This window comes from Ramularia collo-cygni (assembly GCF_900074925.1).
Source record: "Ramularia collo-cygni strain URUG2 genome assembly, contig: RCC_scaffold02, whole genome shotgun sequence".
NCBI classification, from domain to species: Eukaryota; Fungi; Ascomycota; class Dothideomycetes; order Mycosphaerellales; family Mycosphaerellaceae; genus Ramularia; species Ramularia collo-cygni.
Window position 1 is genome coordinate 1,249,902 of NW_019716256.1, and position 17,341 is coordinate 1,267,242.

General features: G+C 51.3%; 8 protein-coding genes and 1 non-coding gene; 5 read left to right on the top strand and 4 right to left on the bottom strand.

The window, feature by feature from the left end:
- Nucleotides 1–227: 227 nt before the first annotated feature.
- Nucleotides 228–1,217, top strand: RCC_02037 (related to mitochondrial genome maintenance protein MGM101; the record flags this gene model as incomplete). XM_023767320.1 has 2 exons in its annotated part: nt 228–739; nt 794–1,217. 2 exons carry the CDS (start codon nt 228–230, stop codon nt 1,215–1,217), a joined length of 936 nt encoding a protein of 311 aa, XP_023623088.1.
- Nucleotides 1,218–1,671: 454 nt separating this feature from the next.
- tRNA lies at nt 1,672–1,763 on the bottom strand. One transcript is given in 2 exon segments: nt 1,672–1,707; nt 1,726–1,763. It is a non-coding gene; the product is annotated as a tRNA-Asn (tRNA).
- A 405-nt stretch (nt 1,764–2,168) lies between these two features.
- On the top strand, nt 2,169–3,443 carry RCC_02038 (uncharacterized protein; the record flags this gene model as incomplete). The annotated part of the gene is made up of 1 exon (XM_023767321.1): nt 2,169–3,443. One exon carries the CDS (start codon nt 2,169–2,171, stop codon nt 3,441–3,443), a length of 1,275 nt encoding a protein of 424 aa, XP_023623089.1.
- Nucleotides 3,444–4,382: 939 nt separating this feature from the next.
- Nucleotides 4,383–5,933, top strand: RCC_02039 (uncharacterized protein; the record flags this gene model as incomplete). Its single annotated transcript, XM_023767322.1, has 1 exon — nt 4,383–5,933. One exon carries the CDS (start codon nt 4,383–4,385, stop codon nt 5,931–5,933), a length of 1,551 nt encoding a protein of 516 aa, XP_023623090.1.
- Nucleotides 5,934–6,181: 248 nt separating this feature from the next.
- Nucleotides 6,182–6,544, bottom strand: RCC_02040 (uncharacterized protein; the record flags this gene model as incomplete). Its single annotated transcript, XM_023767323.1, has 1 exon — nt 6,182–6,544. The coding sequence occupies one exon, from the start codon at nt 6,542–6,544 to the stop codon at nt 6,182–6,184; it is 363 nt and encodes a 120-aa protein (XP_023623091.1).
- A 1,192-nt stretch (nt 6,545–7,736) lies between these two features.
- RCC_02041 (related to UPF0132 domain protein) lies at nt 7,737–8,399 on the bottom strand (the record flags this gene model as incomplete). Its single annotated transcript, XM_023767324.1, has 1 exon — nt 7,737–8,399. The coding sequence occupies one exon, from the start codon at nt 8,397–8,399 to the stop codon at nt 7,737–7,739; it is 663 nt and encodes a 220-aa protein (XP_023623092.1).
- Nucleotides 8,400–9,075: 676 nt separating this feature from the next.
- RCC_02042 (related to ketoreductase) lies at nt 9,076–10,140 on the top strand (the record flags this gene model as incomplete). XM_023767325.1 has 2 exons in its annotated part: nt 9,076–9,543; nt 9,595–10,140. 2 exons carry the CDS (start codon nt 9,076–9,078, stop codon nt 10,138–10,140), a joined length of 1,014 nt encoding a protein of 337 aa, XP_023623093.1.
- Nucleotides 10,141–11,166: 1,026 nt separating this feature from the next.
- RCC_02043 (uncharacterized protein) lies at nt 11,167–12,918 on the top strand (the record flags this gene model as incomplete). XM_023767326.1 has 6 exons in its annotated part: nt 11,167–11,280; nt 11,330–11,755; nt 11,813–11,900; nt 11,955–12,122; nt 12,175–12,480; nt 12,539–12,918. 6 exons carry the CDS (start codon nt 11,167–11,169, stop codon nt 12,916–12,918), a joined length of 1,482 nt encoding a protein of 493 aa, XP_023623094.1.
- Nucleotides 12,919–13,075: 157 nt separating this feature from the next.
- Nucleotides 13,076–15,034, bottom strand: RCC_02044 (uncharacterized protein; the record flags this gene model as incomplete). Its single annotated transcript, XM_023767327.1, has 1 exon — nt 13,076–15,034. The coding sequence occupies one exon, from the start codon at nt 15,032–15,034 to the stop codon at nt 13,076–13,078; it is 1,959 nt and encodes a 652-aa protein (XP_023623095.1).
- Nucleotides 15,035–17,341: the final 2,307 nt, after the last annotated feature.

The following is a 17,341-nucleotide window of genomic DNA, read 5'->3' on the forward strand; positions in this document are numbered from 1 at the left end:
TGGTGGACATGGCTTGTATTACATCAATGTCTCCTCTCCAGTCGTTGCACACGGAAATATTCGTGGTTTGAATAATGAGCATGAGGATGAGAAGTCGGGATGAATGTCCAACCATCTATATTGATCAGGCCCCTTCAATATTTGATGAGTCCCAAGTCAGGGATCTCGCAACATGAAGCTGTGAAGAGAGGTACATCATTTCAACACCATCCTCGCCATTCCCCATCATGGCACTTCCCCGCAGAGCAGGCGTAAGTCTTGCTGCTTTCATCTCCGCGCCATTATATAGGAGAAGCGCGACCCGGTTCCTCGCCATCCGCAATGCATCCTCCGCGCCGCCATCGCCGCCGCCCGCGACAGCAGCAGCAAACACCGCACAAGTAGCWCACGATCTCTCACCTTCTGACGAATCACAACCCCTCCGCTCACTCACAGATGGTCTGGAAGACCCACCGCCGGTCCTCGACGAGCATGAAAAGCAGGTGGATTGGACGAGGAGCTACCACGGACTTTCCGCAAGTCCATTTACTGCAGAGCAAGCACAAATTCTGCAGGCTCCTCTTGACTATGACGATATTGAGATCAAGCCTGATGGAATCGTATATCTACCTGAGATCAAATACAGACGTGTCTTGAACCGCGCTTTTGGTCCTGGAGGATGGGGATTGGCGCCGAGAGGGGAAACCATCGTCACCGCAAAGGTAGTGACGAGGGAATATGGCTTGGTTTGCGGTGGACGGTAGGCATGACCTGGAGAACTGCTTTGCATGATGGGGTTACTGACATTTCATAGACTGGTTTCGATTGCCCGCGGCGAACAACAATATTTCGACCCAGACGGCATTCCAACAGCAACAGAAGGCTGCAAATCCAATGCTCTGATGCGCTGCTGTAAGGATCTTGGCATTGCCAGTGAACTCTGGGATCCACGCTTCCTCAAGAAGTTCTTGGCTGCAAGTGGGAAGGAAACGTTCGTTGAACATCAAGTCACGAAGAAGAGGAGAAAGCATTGGATGCGAAAGGATGATGAAGTGAAATATCCGTTCAAGGATGTTGGCATGCAGGGTAGCAATGGTAGCAGTGGCACTGCACAGGTCGCCTCCAAGGCGAATGCTGCTAAGAGCGGAGGTACTGGCATTCCGGCGAAGGCGAACAGTGCGGCGGTGTTTGCTGCAGCAAAAGCAAAGGCTGCTGCTACGGCTGCCGCGAAGGAGTGATGGAGGGCAGAGGGTGATCCTAGTGATGGCCAAGCTACGATGCGGCGAAGACTGTACAGTATTGTATAAAATGGCTCAAAAGCCACACATTGAGCTCGATTGGCATGAAGATTGTAGATCAGAATATGTAACTCTTCTCGGGCACTACGACGCCGCCCCACGCTCWCGGGCGGGTCTGATACGAAAGGCGATTCTAGTCTTATACATTTACTACACGTTGTAATCTGAACGAGAAGTTGGATCCTTTATACATGTATACACCTTCTCATTGCCATCTATGGTACAAACCACCTACTGCGGACTAGTGTGCATATGTAAGCCACCCGACGCTCTCTTAGCCGCAACTTTGAGCGCCTACCAAAAAGCAAAACAATGACCACCCAAATGCTTGCAATCCAGCACACAACGAAACATCAAAAAACAAGAAACGCAGACTTGAACTGCGAACCTCTCGTTCTCCCGCGCAGGCTTGAACTGCGAACCTCTCGATAACCGTCCTTCAAAGGACTAACAGTCGAACGCGCTAGCCAATTGCGCCACGGAAGAAGCGGGTGTGTCCCGAATCTTGTGATCTACTATAATCTTCAGCGCAGCATTCACGAGGCTGACGCTGTGAAGGACAGCCCAACTACACTTCATCTCCTTCTACCGCCTCACAGCATCCACGCAATGCACTGCATTCAGTTTCCTACTCGATGCTGATGAAAGCTCGAAGTGTCTCTTACACTGGTCACTTCTCTTTCTCGCCAAACCGGCGTTCCGCTGACATTCCATCATAGAATGAGGTCAGCAATCCTCATTCCTGAGGTCGCTATGCGAACTGCACCGGAGGAATGATTGTTTCAGGACTCTGGGCCAAAGACTTTGCAATCATGCATCATCTTCAGCAGATTCAATCGCYCGCCGTCGTCCAACATATCATCTCTGGCAACTCACACGCCTTCAGCCAGGATGATACGCAATCGGGCCGGGCATCGCCGCCCATCAATCTCCCCGGGCAGTCCGATGATTGAGAACCTCACTCCAACGACACAACGACGCCCACTATCAAGGAGAAACCGATCAAGATCAAGGAGTATCCGGCCTTCAACGACTACTACAGTCACTTCATGGGAAGAGACTAGGCGCAGGCTATGGTCCTACGCTACGCCTTTCCTTCTGTATCTTTTCTATGCGCTTGCTGTGGTTTTTGCTCTCGGTTCTACGGCTGCACTCTCGCTAAAAGGTCCCGAGAATGTGAACCGCAAGCCTTATTATCAACGAGTACCCGACATCTGTAATGTCTCGACTCACAACTGCACATCATCCATCTTGTGCGACGATCCTACTGGTATTGCTACAGTTGCGAATTGGACAAATACCGCCAAAGAACTGATGGCAGCTCGGAGGAGCTTGATTGAACTGTCATACGGAGTTACATTGCTTGTTGCGGATACTGRAGTCTGGCAGGATGTCATCGCTGAGGGACCGGAGATCTACCAACTGGCACTCAGTTACTCTGAAGCCCAGGTCGCTGCAGAGGATCAAATTGATGAGATGATCTACAGCCACACATCTTTCATGGACTCAATTACGTATGACGTCAAGGTACTCAGCGACAACGTCAATCGGATGCTGCAGAATTACGGGAGCATCAGTCACTCGTTCCTAGAACTTTGGTACTCTTCCATTCAATGGATACCGCTGTATACCCCGACAGGTCGTATGAATCACGACTTCCTCCAGTTCGTGAATCGACAAAGTGCGGAACTCGTGCCCCTCATCAACAAAACTCAGAGTCTGTTAGACACCTTGAGGATTACCAAGAACGCTCGCATAGCCTTAACGACGAAAACGAGGGCGGCTTGGAAGGCTTGGGAACGAGATTGTCTAGAAGTGACTTATGGTATCACAAGACTTCAAGGCGCACGCCAGACCGTCAAGAACAAGCCAAAGTGCCGCCAGTACAACTACATGGTCATGGAGCGCATTATGAAGCAAGATCTTGGAGACTTCCTTGACGTTGCCAATGCACAAGTAAGCACACATATGACCTCGTACAAGTATCTTCACGGGAAGTACAGAACGATCCAATCATATCTTACGAAGGGTATTCTGAGACTCGAAACCACGGAATTGGGAACATATCGAGCAGCCTTCGGCCTCGTCAATGGGTCAGTCAGCAACGCATTGACCGCAATTGAAGTCGCCTTACGGGATGGAAGATACGATCCGCGATTTTCATGAAGCCAGACTGACCGTATCTTGTCAACAAATTCGGCAGGATGACGGGGATCTGGTGCTGGCAAGACGTGAGACATGGGTCGTAAACATGCTTTGCCATCAAGTAGGTTCATTATCAGCTACGAAGATGCTGCAGATCGATCATATCCTTTTTTCTAGATTTGAAAGCCACACCATCGAATACAAGATATCTCTGTGCTTACACCAAGGCGTCTGGCGAGCTCATCAGTGAGAGCCCTGGAGCACACAGTGGGAACACTGGCTATTTTTCGTACCCGTTCATACCAGAGCGTGCGCATGAAACCTCTCCAGCATCCGGGGAATCAATCAATCTGACTTCTAGTTGCTTACCTGAACCTCCCCAGCTTCATTCATCATAATTCCGCTGCCGGCTTCCTTCATCCCGAAGATGAGAACGAGTAGAGACCTCGACGAAGAACCCGACGTGTGTCAGTAAATGGCAACGGCAGTCCCTTGAAGCGTGAAACATAGGATCGAAGACTATGTGAACACGCAGATTGATCATCWCGATGAGCTCATCAAGCTGTCCAGCAAGGTGGTTGAGACTTTGAAAAGACGAATGCCGCTCGACTCAAGCTGGTAGGAAATGTCGAGAGGCTGTGGACGATGTGGGATGAATGCCCGGTGGCGATGTCTGATGGCAAGGGGCTGTGGGTGAAGAGGAACATGCCGGTGAGAAAGAAGCCTCTGTGTACCTAGTAGTCCATAGGATTTGGAAGCTATGCGTTTCGTGCTCGCTGCAGTGAATGAAAAATTCATCTCCCAGCCATTGTGATGGTATTTTTTTCTCGCCTATTGTCAAAAAACTACCGTCTTGCCTACAAAACCTCCATCTCCTTGACTTCCTTCTACCACGAACGCCGACTTCCATTCTCACATTCACCAACCTTCACCTGTATCCCAAAGAAATCATCCACAGCCATGTCTTCCATGTCGATCAACGACCACATCCAAGCCGTCGAAGCTGCTACCACCGGCCAGGCCGACTTTCTCAAGAGCATCAAGACCGTCTACGTCTCGCCAACCAAGACGTCCCTCGCGGACTTCACCCTCATCTGCAGCTCACCATACTTCCAGCACCACATCGAGCATGTGATCTTTATTCCCCGCGTGGGATGTGGAGCTAGTCAAGCATGGTACGAAGAGAAGATGTGCAACGACTTCGAGAAAACCATCTCTCACTCCGACTTGAGTGCTGAGGAGATGCAACACGCTTTCGAGATCTTCGACCAAGTCACCATGGAGTATGAGTTCGGCATCGAGGACTTCGACGATCCCGATTCCATGGGCTGCATGGTCATGGCTATCAGCCAGGAGCTTCGGGAAGGCCTCAAGCAGTTGCCAAAGCTCAACGCCATGTCCATCCAGAACCTCATCAACCACCCAGGAGTCAACGCCATGCCATTGTGGTTCAGCGAGTCTTTGCTTGAGGAGTACGCTCTCAAGGGCCTTGCTGGTGTTCGCGAGACCGCCGCTGGAGTGGCCGTCACTGACTATCTGCGCGAGGTCCACGTCGGCGTTGTGCGTTGCGACACCATCTTCGGCGCACTTTCGCCAATGCTGGAGAGCCTCAAGATGCTGGGCAAGATCAAGAGCTTGACTCTCGGCGATCGCAAATTCAGCTCTCTGCACCAAGGTCAGATTGACACCGACGTCGAATTCGAGGATCTCGAAGCCGTCTTTGGCAATCTGACCAAGCTCAGCGTCAGCTCCGGCACCTTCTCCTCCCATGGCGCGATCGCCGATTTCTGGCAGAACGTCGCCCACTGTGCCACCAACCTGGAAGAGCTGGTGATCTTCGAAGACTCTGCATACGAGGAAGAAGACGAGACCAGCGTAACATCGACTGTCCTCACTGTGGGCAACTTCGCCAATCTCGCCAAGCTGCACCTGTACGACAACCAGAAGAAGTGCGGGATCGTCAATGCTCAGGACTTCCTGGATTTCACGCAGAGACATCGCGATGAGCTCCGCGAAGTCGTCCTGCAGGGCATCATGCTCGCCATGTGCAATGAAGATGAAGAACTCCTCGACACCATGTACCATTGCCTATGGCAGATCAAGGAGCAGATGCAGCTGAGCAAGTTCGAGATGCAGCTCTACCGTCGCGATGAGCACGATGATTTCGGCGAATGCACCAACGGCGGCTTTGAAGCTTGCGACGAATCCTGCGAGAGCTACATCATGCCTTTCCAATACCTCCACCGCTGCGAGATCGCTCACTTGGCACAGCAGCTCAACGTCTTCCAGCATGCGAGAGGCTGGAACTTTGGCGACTATGTCATGAATCCCGACTCTGCGATTGGTAGCCTTTTGAAGGCGTGCGAAGGACAAGTCGGCGGGGGCAGAGATGCAGACGTGGTCGAGAGTGAGAGCGAGTCTGCGGTTGAGAACGGATGGGAGTCTCCGGTTGGAGGCGATGATGGATATGACATGGACATGGAGTGGGACAGCGATGAGACCATGTATTGAGTGAGGAAGGCAGGGTAATCCAGCAGCGAGCGAGCGATGTGGCAGGAAGTCGACATCAGCAGAGCATCCAGGCTTCCAAGTTTCTGTGATGGCCAGTATGTATCTTGCGAGGCGGCTTCTCAGATAGCAATGCCTCTAACGAGTCCGCGATGTCAAAGTGACCTTGATCTCATCCTCGTTCCCTCTTCTTCTCTCTTCCCCTCTTCTCTCTTCCCATTTTCTCATCTCAATTTGAACATCATCCACCCTCACTTTCCCAACTCCTTCTGAAAAGCAGCCCTCTTCTCCGCCAGCTTCTGCAACACCTCCTCCTTCTTCCTCCCCATATGCTCCTTCCGATGTTGGTAGTAAAACCAGACCACCGGCGGTGTGATCAACAGTAATCCCAATGCGGTCCAATACAAGCCATCATCCTCTGGTGGCTCTTTGGCAGCTTGAGGAGCTACGGCATTCTGCGTTACTTGTTGTACAACTTGTCGATGCTGTTGGGCTTCGGCCGCGGGAGCCGGTATTGAGGTCTCGACCGGTTGGCTGGCATATCCTCTCGTGTTGACTTGAGGAATCACGCGACATCTTAGCTGAGGAACGATCGTACGACGAAGGGCAAACATCTTGAGGCTTATTGATTGTGACGATGAGGTGGGAAAGTGCGCCTCTGAGATCCAAAAAGTGGCCGGACTCCGGTCCGCTAGATGTCCGAGATGACGACGTCGATATCAACTTCTTCCCCTGATGTGCTACCATCCTACCACACACTTACAGCCGTATTCATTGTGCATTGGGCAATTTATGCAACTAAAGCTGGATGTGCAGTCACTGAGACAAGACTGGCAAAAAGACAAGCAGAACGTGGCATTCTTGTACATTGAAGGTATCACGCCGCAATGCCCAGATTCTCCCCCTGACTTGGCTTGCTTGTATGAACGTTACACTGCGGCYTCGTCTCCTTCTTGAGCGAGAGGTCWCCCGCGTCTAGCAAGCAATCGAGGTCCTGCAGAGATGTCCACCTATCAAGTTCAACGTGCGGACATGTGGCAACTCAGTTCTCGGCCCCTCAGGACGACAGACATTACATGGCTGTCCATCGAACCACGCGCAATTACGGCCATCGCTAATTTTTCGTAATATCCTGCAACGATATCCCTCTCCCTCCTCATATTAACCCATATCCCTTCACTACGGCGAGGCTTGCTGAGCATCTCTAGAATATCTATCCTTGATCCAGCAGCCGTAAGGAACTCTTTGTCTTATCGGAGATATCAGGATCGTCTTCGAGGCCCTGGTAGATGAGCGCTCAGTGGGAGGGAGCCGGTGGTAAAGGTTTTCGTAGCGTCCTTTGCCAAAGGAAAGGACCTCCAGCGACTTCAGCACAAGGCGAGACATCATTGCGAGGAAAGGATGTCTTTGCAGGCGGTGCGTGTGAGTGTCGTAGAGTGAATGTTGGAAGGTAAATATCGAGGGCGATTTTAGAGCCTGAATCTTGAAGAGTGAATCTTGAAGAGTAAATCTTGAAGAGCGAATGATGGAGATGAGGGTATTGCTGCTGAAGTGTTCGAAGTGAAAGGGTCAAAACACTCTGGCGTCTTCCGGCCCAGACACACTTAAGGACAGTGGAGGGAGACGGCCGTATTTCAGGTACGGTTCTGAATGCTACTCACGGGCGACGAGATGGCGCCCATCTTGGACAGAGCTTCCATCTCAGCCGCTCACTTACAATGCATTGCGGCGAGAACAAGTCATCGTATCGACGCTCGACGCAGTCGTCCAGAAGTCCCTCATCATACACTCTCCTCCCATATTCGACTACTCATCATCGACAAATCCGCCTGCCAGTCTCCCCAGAATAGGAACTTCCCATCGTTCCAACGTACTGCCTTCCCTCCACGCTCCATATGCCAAGTATCCCATCATCCCCAAATCAGCCATGAACAGGATCCAGCTCAGCCAACGGGACCAGCTGAATATAATATGTACGAAGAACATGAACCCAAAGAGCAACGCAGATTGCCAGGCGTGAAAGCGCACATAATCCGATTTATGCTCAAACAGCAAAAGCACCACTCCAGCAGCCGGAGGGAGTAGAAGATACGCCAGTGGTGCCTCAACATGTAGAGGAAGTCCCAAGCTGGTTGTGAACATATCTGCATCCCCATGTAGATCCCGTGTTTGGTAGTTGGACTGTGGGATAATGTAGTCGTTGTACCGGTCGTTGTTCAGCGGTCTCGCTTCCAAATCTTCATAACCTTGCTCCTCATCGTCGGCATATCTTGAAGGTGAGGGAAGGCGTTGATTTCGTGCTGCGGCCCAGGGATCGGTCGTGTCTGATGATGTGATTGCCGAGATATTCCGCGCTGGATTCGCGGGTCGGGGACGCGGTGAGACTGGCGGAGAGCGGAGTGGTGGTGGAGATTTGGCACGAATGGACTCTGGCGGCGAGTATTGATACGGGGCGAAGTTCATGGCCATCTTGTGTGTTGGATGGTGTTGTTGTCAATCTGGTGAAGCCAACTTTACAGGTAGATCTAGAGGATAGAAGCGGAAGCTCGACGCGTCGTCGGGTTTCAGGCTAAATTCACCTCCAGATGTCTTTTCTACCTAGGTAACGACTACGAGATACAGACCTCTAGAAAACCAGTTTGTTGCCGTCATCAAGTACAGCTGGCATGCTCTCTCTTCTCGCCTATTCAAAGAAATACTGGACCGACGGCAATGCAGTCTCGTGGAAGCTCCCAGGTTCATTCGCCCAGGACCTTGGCGGCGGATCTGGCACCTGCGTGTTTCTCATCTTGCCTTCGCTCCTTCTCCTTCTCCTTCTCGACAACCTTCATCGAGCCTCATATTGCGACATCTCTGTTGAGAACGACACAAGATACAGTACTCCAAGCCTTGTAAGCGTTCATCAGCAGACGCGCATGTCATATGAAGAAGGGGTCTGCCATGACGTTATCTCTCCAGACATCATTGAGATCACATCAGCATCCCGGTCCCACCTAGGCGATGGTTGCCCTCAATGCTTCRTAATCTCCTAACGCCGCTTCCCTTCTCTGCTTCACTTACCTCACATCTCCCCCGCACCTTCTTCTCACAGAAAACAATCTCTTTACAGCCAACCAAACACTTTTCAACCACCAAACCCAACAACATGAGAGTTCTATTGACAGGAGGCTCCGGCTTCATCGCCGCCCATGTGCTTGAGTACCTTCTCGAGCACAAGCATTCCGTCGTCACAACAGTCCGCTCTCAGGCAAAGGCAGACAAAATCGCTCAAGCACACCCCAATGCCGGAAAAGACCAGCTTGATTTTGCCATTGTCGAGGACATTGCTCAAGAAGGAGCTTTTGACAAGGCTGTTATCTCTGACCCGCCGTTCGAGGCCGTCATTCACACTGCATCGCCGTTTCACTTCAACGTTACGGACATCCAGAAGGAGCTGCTCGATCCCGCAGTCATTGGCACCACTGGAATCCTGAAATCCATCAAAAAGAGCGCTCCAAGCGTGAAGCGTGTGGTGATTACGAGCTCGTTCGCCAGMATCGTCAACCCCAATCTAGGTACCGCTCCAGGCAAGACCTACAGTGAAGCGGACTGGGATCCCATCACACACGAACAGGTATTACCTCCCTTTCCAGGGGTGCCACCCTATACTGACGAAGCGTAATAGGCCCTCAAGGAGCCATCCGCCGGTTATAGAGCCTCCAAGACCTACGCCGAGAGGGCAGCTTGGGACTTTGTCGAGAAGGAGAAGCCAAACTTCACCCTCGCAACCATGTGCCCACCTCTTGTACTTGGACCAATCGTTCACTACCTCAACTCCCTCGATTCACTCAACACATCAAACCAGCGCATTCGTGACGCAATGCTCGGAAAGTTCAAAGAGGAGGTACCACCTACGGGCACTTTCATATGGGTCGACGTTCGCGATCTTGCTCTGGCCCACGTCTTGGCTATTGAAAAGGAGGGAGCAGCGAACAAGCGGTTCTTCATCACTGCAGGATACTTCACCAACAAGGGAATCTTGGAGGTTGTTGCAAAGAGTCAGCCGGAGGTTATGACCAAGGATACCAAGACCAAGAGTGGTGACTTTCCTGAGGAAGGCATCTATGGATTTGACAACTCTCGGTCCAAGGAGGTGCTGGGACTGCAATATAGGCCGTTCGAACAAGCTATTGTGGWTACTGTCAAGAGCTTGAAGGCTGTTGGCGCATGATGGATCGACCGACATGTACTAGCGATAGAAGGATCAGTCTAGAATTCAATGATACCACGAGCGACTATGACCGACCCCCGTACTACCGCCAAAACAGTAGGTGCTGACGGAGGTCCTGACAGAGATTGTATCTTAGTGGAGGCCGAGACAGCATTGGCTATCTGTTGGCATGCACATGCGAGGACGCATGCCGAGCAAGATTGAGCAAGTTGTTCTGTTTATGTATAGCTAACAAGTCCCAGCATTCTCGAATCACTGCTCACAGCTCTTCGCCCAATCGCTCTCCACGCCTTCTTTTGTCTTACGGTCAATAGGCAGCCCAGACCGAACCGAATGGTCGGCAAGTCGGAGCTACCTACTGGACGTCAATTCCCGCCGCTCATGCCATATCGATCATCTTAATGCCGCCGCATTACAAACATTGATCACTAAGTAACACTCTTGTATTCAGGCAGCACAGCCCGGTTCCGACATAACCCCTTGTCGCTATCTGACGACCTTCCTCATGGGGCTATCCAAGGCTTGGCGGGTGGAGCTAGCCAAAGGCTCGGCACTCTACTTCAACATCCTCTGCGTTCAACTTCCATCCGAAACCACTTCAGGTTGACGAGAAACGCTCAAACTCGACGGGCAGGAGTACATGCATCAACGCAATGAAGACATCGCCACCAAAACATGTCCACAGTCTTCACTACGAATCTCACGACGGCGTCCCGGACAGCACTTGCAGAAGCCAAGCCTGACGACTTTTCTTCCAAGCAATTGGCTAGGCCAATGATCTGCTCCTGCGACAATCTACTAGAAGTCCGTCTTACCGTACAGCGGAGATGTGTCTACGATAAGAAGGTAGAATCGAGTCTCCACCACAGCATGGCAGCCACGAAATCGACGCGATCGTGGTGGTCCCCGAGCTACTGCCTCGCCACTGAAGTAAAATTTGTATAATAGCTAGGCAGAGTACCAATTTCGCGTTCTTGGTCGTCTACGACGTTTTTCTGTCTCTGTACTCTGGCCTCACTGTACATCATGCGCGGTTTCACAGCAGCGGCAGCGTTGCTGCCTTTCGCTTCGGCGGCCATGTACTCTGCGGATGAATATCGATCTGGCGAGGTCATGAAGATCATGATGGAGGCTAAAGAGGTACAAATCACATTTCATGGACTGAAATGCACAATTCTGACCTTCTCAGTCTGCTTGGGCCACCCACAGAGCTGCCGGCGACTACGACGACAGGAAATGGGCAGGTTTCGGCAAGAAACGATCCAACAAAGACCGCATCCGCTGTGTCAATGGCAAGGCTGAAGCTGTCAAGGGCGATGCCAGCCAAACCTATGGATGCAAGGACATCGATATGTACGACTTTCTAACGCACACTGAGTTGGGCGCAGAGCCTACCTCCGAGGGCTCTGGTTCTTGGGGTTGGTCTCACGGTAAACGGGACTTCATAGCCATTGGACAGACAGACGGAACTGCTTTTGCGGAAGTCAGCAAGCAGGGGAAGCTCATCTATTTGGGACGTCTGCCTGCTCAAGCGGACCCTGTGATTTGGCGTGAGATAAAGGTCCTGCGTGATTACTTGGTGGTTGGATCCGAGGGTGTTGGCCATGGTGTGCAGGTGAGATTGAGCTTGGAGAGACAGGTTGATGTGATCGCACTCGCTGACTCTGATCAGATCTTCGACATGAAGAAGCTACTGAAGATCAACCCAAAAGCTCCAAAGACCTTCAACACTTCTACCGATCTGACAGGATTGTTCATTGGTGAGTACAACCCTCCAGTACGATGCGAGTGGCTAGAAGCTAATCTATCGATAGACGGCCTCCCTGCTGGACGCTCCCATAATGTCGTTGTCAACGAAGAAAAGGGCTATGCCGTGGCTGTTGGCGCAGCTCCTCGCAACACTTCATGTGGAGGAGGTCTCATCTTTATTGATATGAGCGATGCATCGAACCCTACTACACCAGGATGTGCAYCACAGGATGGTGGGTTGCTAAACAATAAAGTTCACGCACAATCGCTGACAATTCACAACAGGCTACGTCCACGACGCTCAATGTATTGTGTACAGAGGTCCTGACGCCAAGTACTACGGTCGTGATATCTGCTATGGTTACAATGAGGATACTCTCACCATCTACGACGTAACGAACAAGAACGGTCCTAACGCTACCTCCATCATCTCTCGCACTCCTTACACAGGTTCTTCTTACACCCATCAAGGATGGGTCCTCAACCCAATGTGGCAATCACACCTCATTCTCGACGATGAACTCGACGAGGGCTTCATCGACCCTAACCGCACCGATCCCGAGTCTCCCGCCAAGGACGGATTCCCAGTTTGTAAGTGATATACTTGAAATGCACACACTTAGACACGCACAAGCTAATCATCAAAAAGCCTACATCTTCGACATCTCATCCCTCGAGAAGCCAGTCAACACGGGATTCTACAAGTCCAAAGTCCGATCTGTCGACCACAATCAATTCGTATACAATGGTCTTGCCTATCAGTCAAACTACCAAGCCGGTCTGCGTATCCTGGATGTTTCCTCGATTCGTCGCGATCCTACTGGCAAGAGTGTCGAGGAGGTTGCTTTCTTCGACGTTTACCCCGAAGATGATGATCAGCCCGGTGGCGGAGTTGCGGATTGGTCGTTTGGAACTTGGAGTCATTATACTTTTCCAAGCGGCTGGATTGTGATTAATACGATTGATCGCGGTGCGTTTGTTGTGAAGATGAATAAGTTTGCTGCGCTTGGGAAGGGAAGATTCTGGTAGAGAACTACCTATGTAACAAAGTGAATGATCCATGGAGCACCAGTGCCCGAAATTAAGTCTATCTTCGAGACTGTAGTACCTGTTCGTTGAAGCATCTTATAACGTGGAAAATTGAAAGTAGTAAGAAAGCTACACCCTGATATCCCGAGGTCACACTCTAAGCCTTCACAATCAGCAAAGCTATTCCAGACCATGMAAGGATAGCATAAGCAGGAAGCTCCTGTAACAGAGACATGCCGGTCCACCGCACTCCCTTGTTCCCCTCCTTTGCTCTCCAAACACCCGTCGCAGCATCCTGCTGCATCAATTTGTGTCTCTCGGGCACCGTGGGCGGCATCATCGCATATAAGATAGGTATTAGAAAAGAAAAGTACTCTTCCCAGCCAAATCCAGGGGAAAGCGAACTCCTCAACAAGAATAGCGTCGAGGATCCAGATTGTTGCATGTCCATGCGCAGGCGGATCGTGAAGCACAAGATGGCATTCAGCAGCACTAGCGTGTTGCAGAAATACCTCTCGTCCAGAAGTACCGTCTTCAATCTATATCCAAGCGAAGCTCGAGCATGTACATCGCGTTCCGCCATCGGGGAATCGATGCTTCCTGAGCTTACAAACTTCAATTTTCCTCCTCGTCTCTTCTTTCCAGAGAATAGTTCGGAGATGATGGATCCCGCGATCACGGGTCCCAGCCAGAATGCACCAACTGCTTTCTGGCGCAACGTATGGAAAGAGACGGCTTTCGAATCGGAAATCTCTCTGCACAAGTAGAGGGACCGATTGACAAGATTCCATCCCAGTTGAATCTTGAGCATTTCCGTCGTGGGTGCCAGGATGACTGCGTCTCCAAACACTAGACACCAGGGTAGGACGACGAAACCAAGCGGACGTACCACATAGTTGAAGAAGGGTCCGATGCAATAAACGAAGCCTTGGAAGCGTTGTATTGGCGAGAATCCCCATAGTCGACGCTTGTCGAGACAGAAACCCAATTGCAGAGCATTCTGGATGGTTCCGACAGCCCATCTCCGTCGTTGTTCAATATGCGCCTCAATCGAATCTGGCATCAGTCCCCATTGCAGTTTCTCATTGACGAGGATCGATTTCCATCCGGCGCCATTAAGTTTCATGCTACAGAGGATGTCCTCGCAAAGAGATGAGTCGGGAAATCCGCCAATGTCGTCGATAGCAGCTCTTCGGGCAAGGAAGCCCGAGCCACTACACCAAACACCACTGAAGCAGTCTCGCAGCGGGTCTTCCAAGGCGAATTGAATCTCAGTACTTTGGAAGAGGGGATCGTTGGTTGGGATGTTGTAGAATCCTTGTGGAGGCAGTGCCATGCCGACACGAGCATCTTTCGTGGCGTGACCGAGTAGTGCTCGCAACCAGTCTCGTTCGGGGATCATATCGCAATCCAGAAGGGCGAACCACTCCGAAGCTCCCCATGCAAAAGTAGCTGTCCATTCCAGGGTGCTGTTAATGTTACCAGCTTTGGCCTTGTGGTCAGCACCCGGAACTTTGATGCGGGAGTAATAGTAGAGGTTCGAGTATTCCGATCGCAGACTTTCCACCATCTCTCGCAACTCAAAGTCTGCTCCATCATCCGCAATGATGATCCGACAGCGTGTCCGTGGGTAATCAATCACGCAAGCGGCGCGAACGGTATCCATAATGATGTCTCTCGATTCTTTACATGCAGTGATGATGATATCCACGGTTGGAACCTCGGTGCCTTCTAGACGGAGTTTCCGGGTATTAGGTCGTTTTCGCATGTATGGCAATCGCCAGACTGTATCCAGGGTAGAGAACACAACATTGMACAGTCGGAAGAAAGTCCCCAACAACAGCCAGAATCCGGTCCAGTAAGTTGCATCTGGAGAGAGGGACAGCTTTCGCAAGCCATCCAGAGTGAGGAACGCGGGTGGCAATAAGCTCAACACGTAGACCAATGTGGCCAGTTCCCGATCCCAGAGTTCCCAAAGTCGTTGCGAGGAAGGGAGTTGTAAATGATGTCTGCTGCTCGAGCCGGCAGATTTGCGGAAGAAGGGTGAGTGGAATCCTGAACTCTGCTTCTCGGACAGCACAATCGCATCTGTATAGTCGAATGGCTTCGCAAACATCTTGGACGACGTTCGAAATTGGCGGTGAATTCAYAAGTCGAGAAGCTACGGATGTGAGCTGATATCGTCTTCGACATTGAATCTCGAACATCCAGCCGTTTCGATCCCAACAACAGAAGTATCGCCTCGCAACGGTCGTTGTGAAAACAAAAGGCAGTGTGTGTTGGGAGCCGTTGTGATAGGCCTTCTCTCGTTGTCCGCCAAGTTCAACGGTCCACGCCTGCGACCTATCGGCTTAGCTCTTCAATTACAAACGATGAGCGCTGTCTCGTTACGATGACGATAACCTTGGCATTGCTGTGCGAGACGACTGTATTGCATGTGTTGCTGTGCTGTGTACCTAGAGGCTGGTCATCGACCTATCGGAGATCTCATTCCAAACCACCTCGTTCCTGTCTCTGAGCAGTCACCACATCAACCCTCACCTAGTGATTGCTTCTCACTAGTCGTAACACGTGTGTTGAATGTCGAGGGAGGTGGCTGCTCTGCGTCAACCTCTGTGTACTTCGCTCAAGAATTCGTCGACACCATCTCTCCACCGAGACGCACAACAAACATACGACAATGACAGACGGAGTCCGGGAAGAATGGATTGACGGCCTACGCGGTGTTGCAGCCTGCATCGTGGCAGTGTTCCATTACACCGTACTGGACTGGGCCGTCCTATACAGATCTTACTGGGATAGTCCCAGCTCAGAAAATCAGCAYTGGCTTCAGATCCCACCTATTCGGGTATTCTTCTCAGGTCCAGCGATGGTACGGCTCTTCTTTGTCATGTCAGGCTATTCTCTCGCAGTTGCAGTCAGGAGCAATTGCGAGGATGGACGGCCTGATGTGACGTTCTATCGAAGATTGACGTCCGGCGTCTTCCGGAGGACGTTTCGACTGTACATTCCCCTGATTTGCTGGGCGGCGGTGTCTCACACTTTGTTCTATTTCAACTTGTATCCCTGGAATTTGCTGGAAGAGAGCTGTCCAAATGCGATTCCTTTGACGGCTCCTTGGGCGCATCTGAAGTGCTGGATGGCGTACGTTACAGATAACCTGAACTGCGTGGATCCCATCTGGAATCTGGGTCTTAACAACAGTGAGTTGACCGAGAGACGCCGCATATGACACGCATACTAACGCTCAGGATTAGCACTTTGGTCCATACCATTCGAACTTCGATCCTCTTTCGCGGTCTACCTGGTCCTTTTGGGCATCGCCTCTGTCCGACCTCTCGCACGTCTAGCCGTCGTCTTGCTCTTGACTCTCTACCATATTTGGGAGGGGACGTTCGAGATGGCAGGCTTCATGGCAGGCCTTTCCATCGCCGAGATCAAAAGATATCAGCGACGACTCCGTCAAAACGCTATCCCAGTAACAGAGAAGCAGTCTCTGAAGACAGCCTCGCCACTAAGCATATCACACCACACGGACAAAGTCACCTTTTTCTCCACCGTTGGCCTGCTTGCAGGAATCGGTCTCCTGTCTCTTCCCTTCCGCGAACTCAACGACCTCCAAAGCCTACCTCCAGATTACTGGTTCCAGAGATATATCCAGCCTCCTCATTGGAATACACCGGCAAAGTATGGCAACTGCTGCTACACCATCGGCGCACTCCTCTTCTTCGCCTCTCTCCACGGACTTCCAAACTTGCGCCGGGTTCTTAGCGCAAAACCTCTGCAGATACTTGGCAAATGGTCGTTCTCCATTTTCCTCGTTCACTCTACAATCTTCAATACGACAAGAAACGCGCTGTTGTTTGCCTGGTGCTGGGTCTTGGGTGGCCACAATTACTACCTCATCCTGGCGGACGGAACCATGCCTCATGTCCTCCTTCGAGCGCAGATCTTGACCGCAGTTGTGTCGGCAATATTGGTGCTGTTCGTCGCGAGTCGTATGACGATAATCGACCAAAAGGCTAGGACTTGGGCCTTCCAGATAGAGAAGATGCTTTCCGAGGGGTGATGGAATCATTGTCTCACGGCTGACCTGTTCATCGGTGTCAGTAGACACGGCGTATCGTTCTTTTTGTTGTTTTGATTAGCGAAATTCGCAAAGCCCGTGTACAGGCATCACGTCAGTACGTAGAACTTGGCGGTCACAAAGAATGTTCTCATTTTACATCAGCGAGCAAACCTCGAACGCCGTCCAGAATCACAAAGGGCTTTCGCACCGTACTGCTCTCTCATCCACTGACCAGAGTTCGCAATGTTTTGTCAGACTGTCGGGTGTGAGTGGCCATCTATTTACGGCCACCACCACTGCCGAAGATGCCTGGATGGCAATTTCGAGTATGATTCGGGAGGCCACGGACAGAAC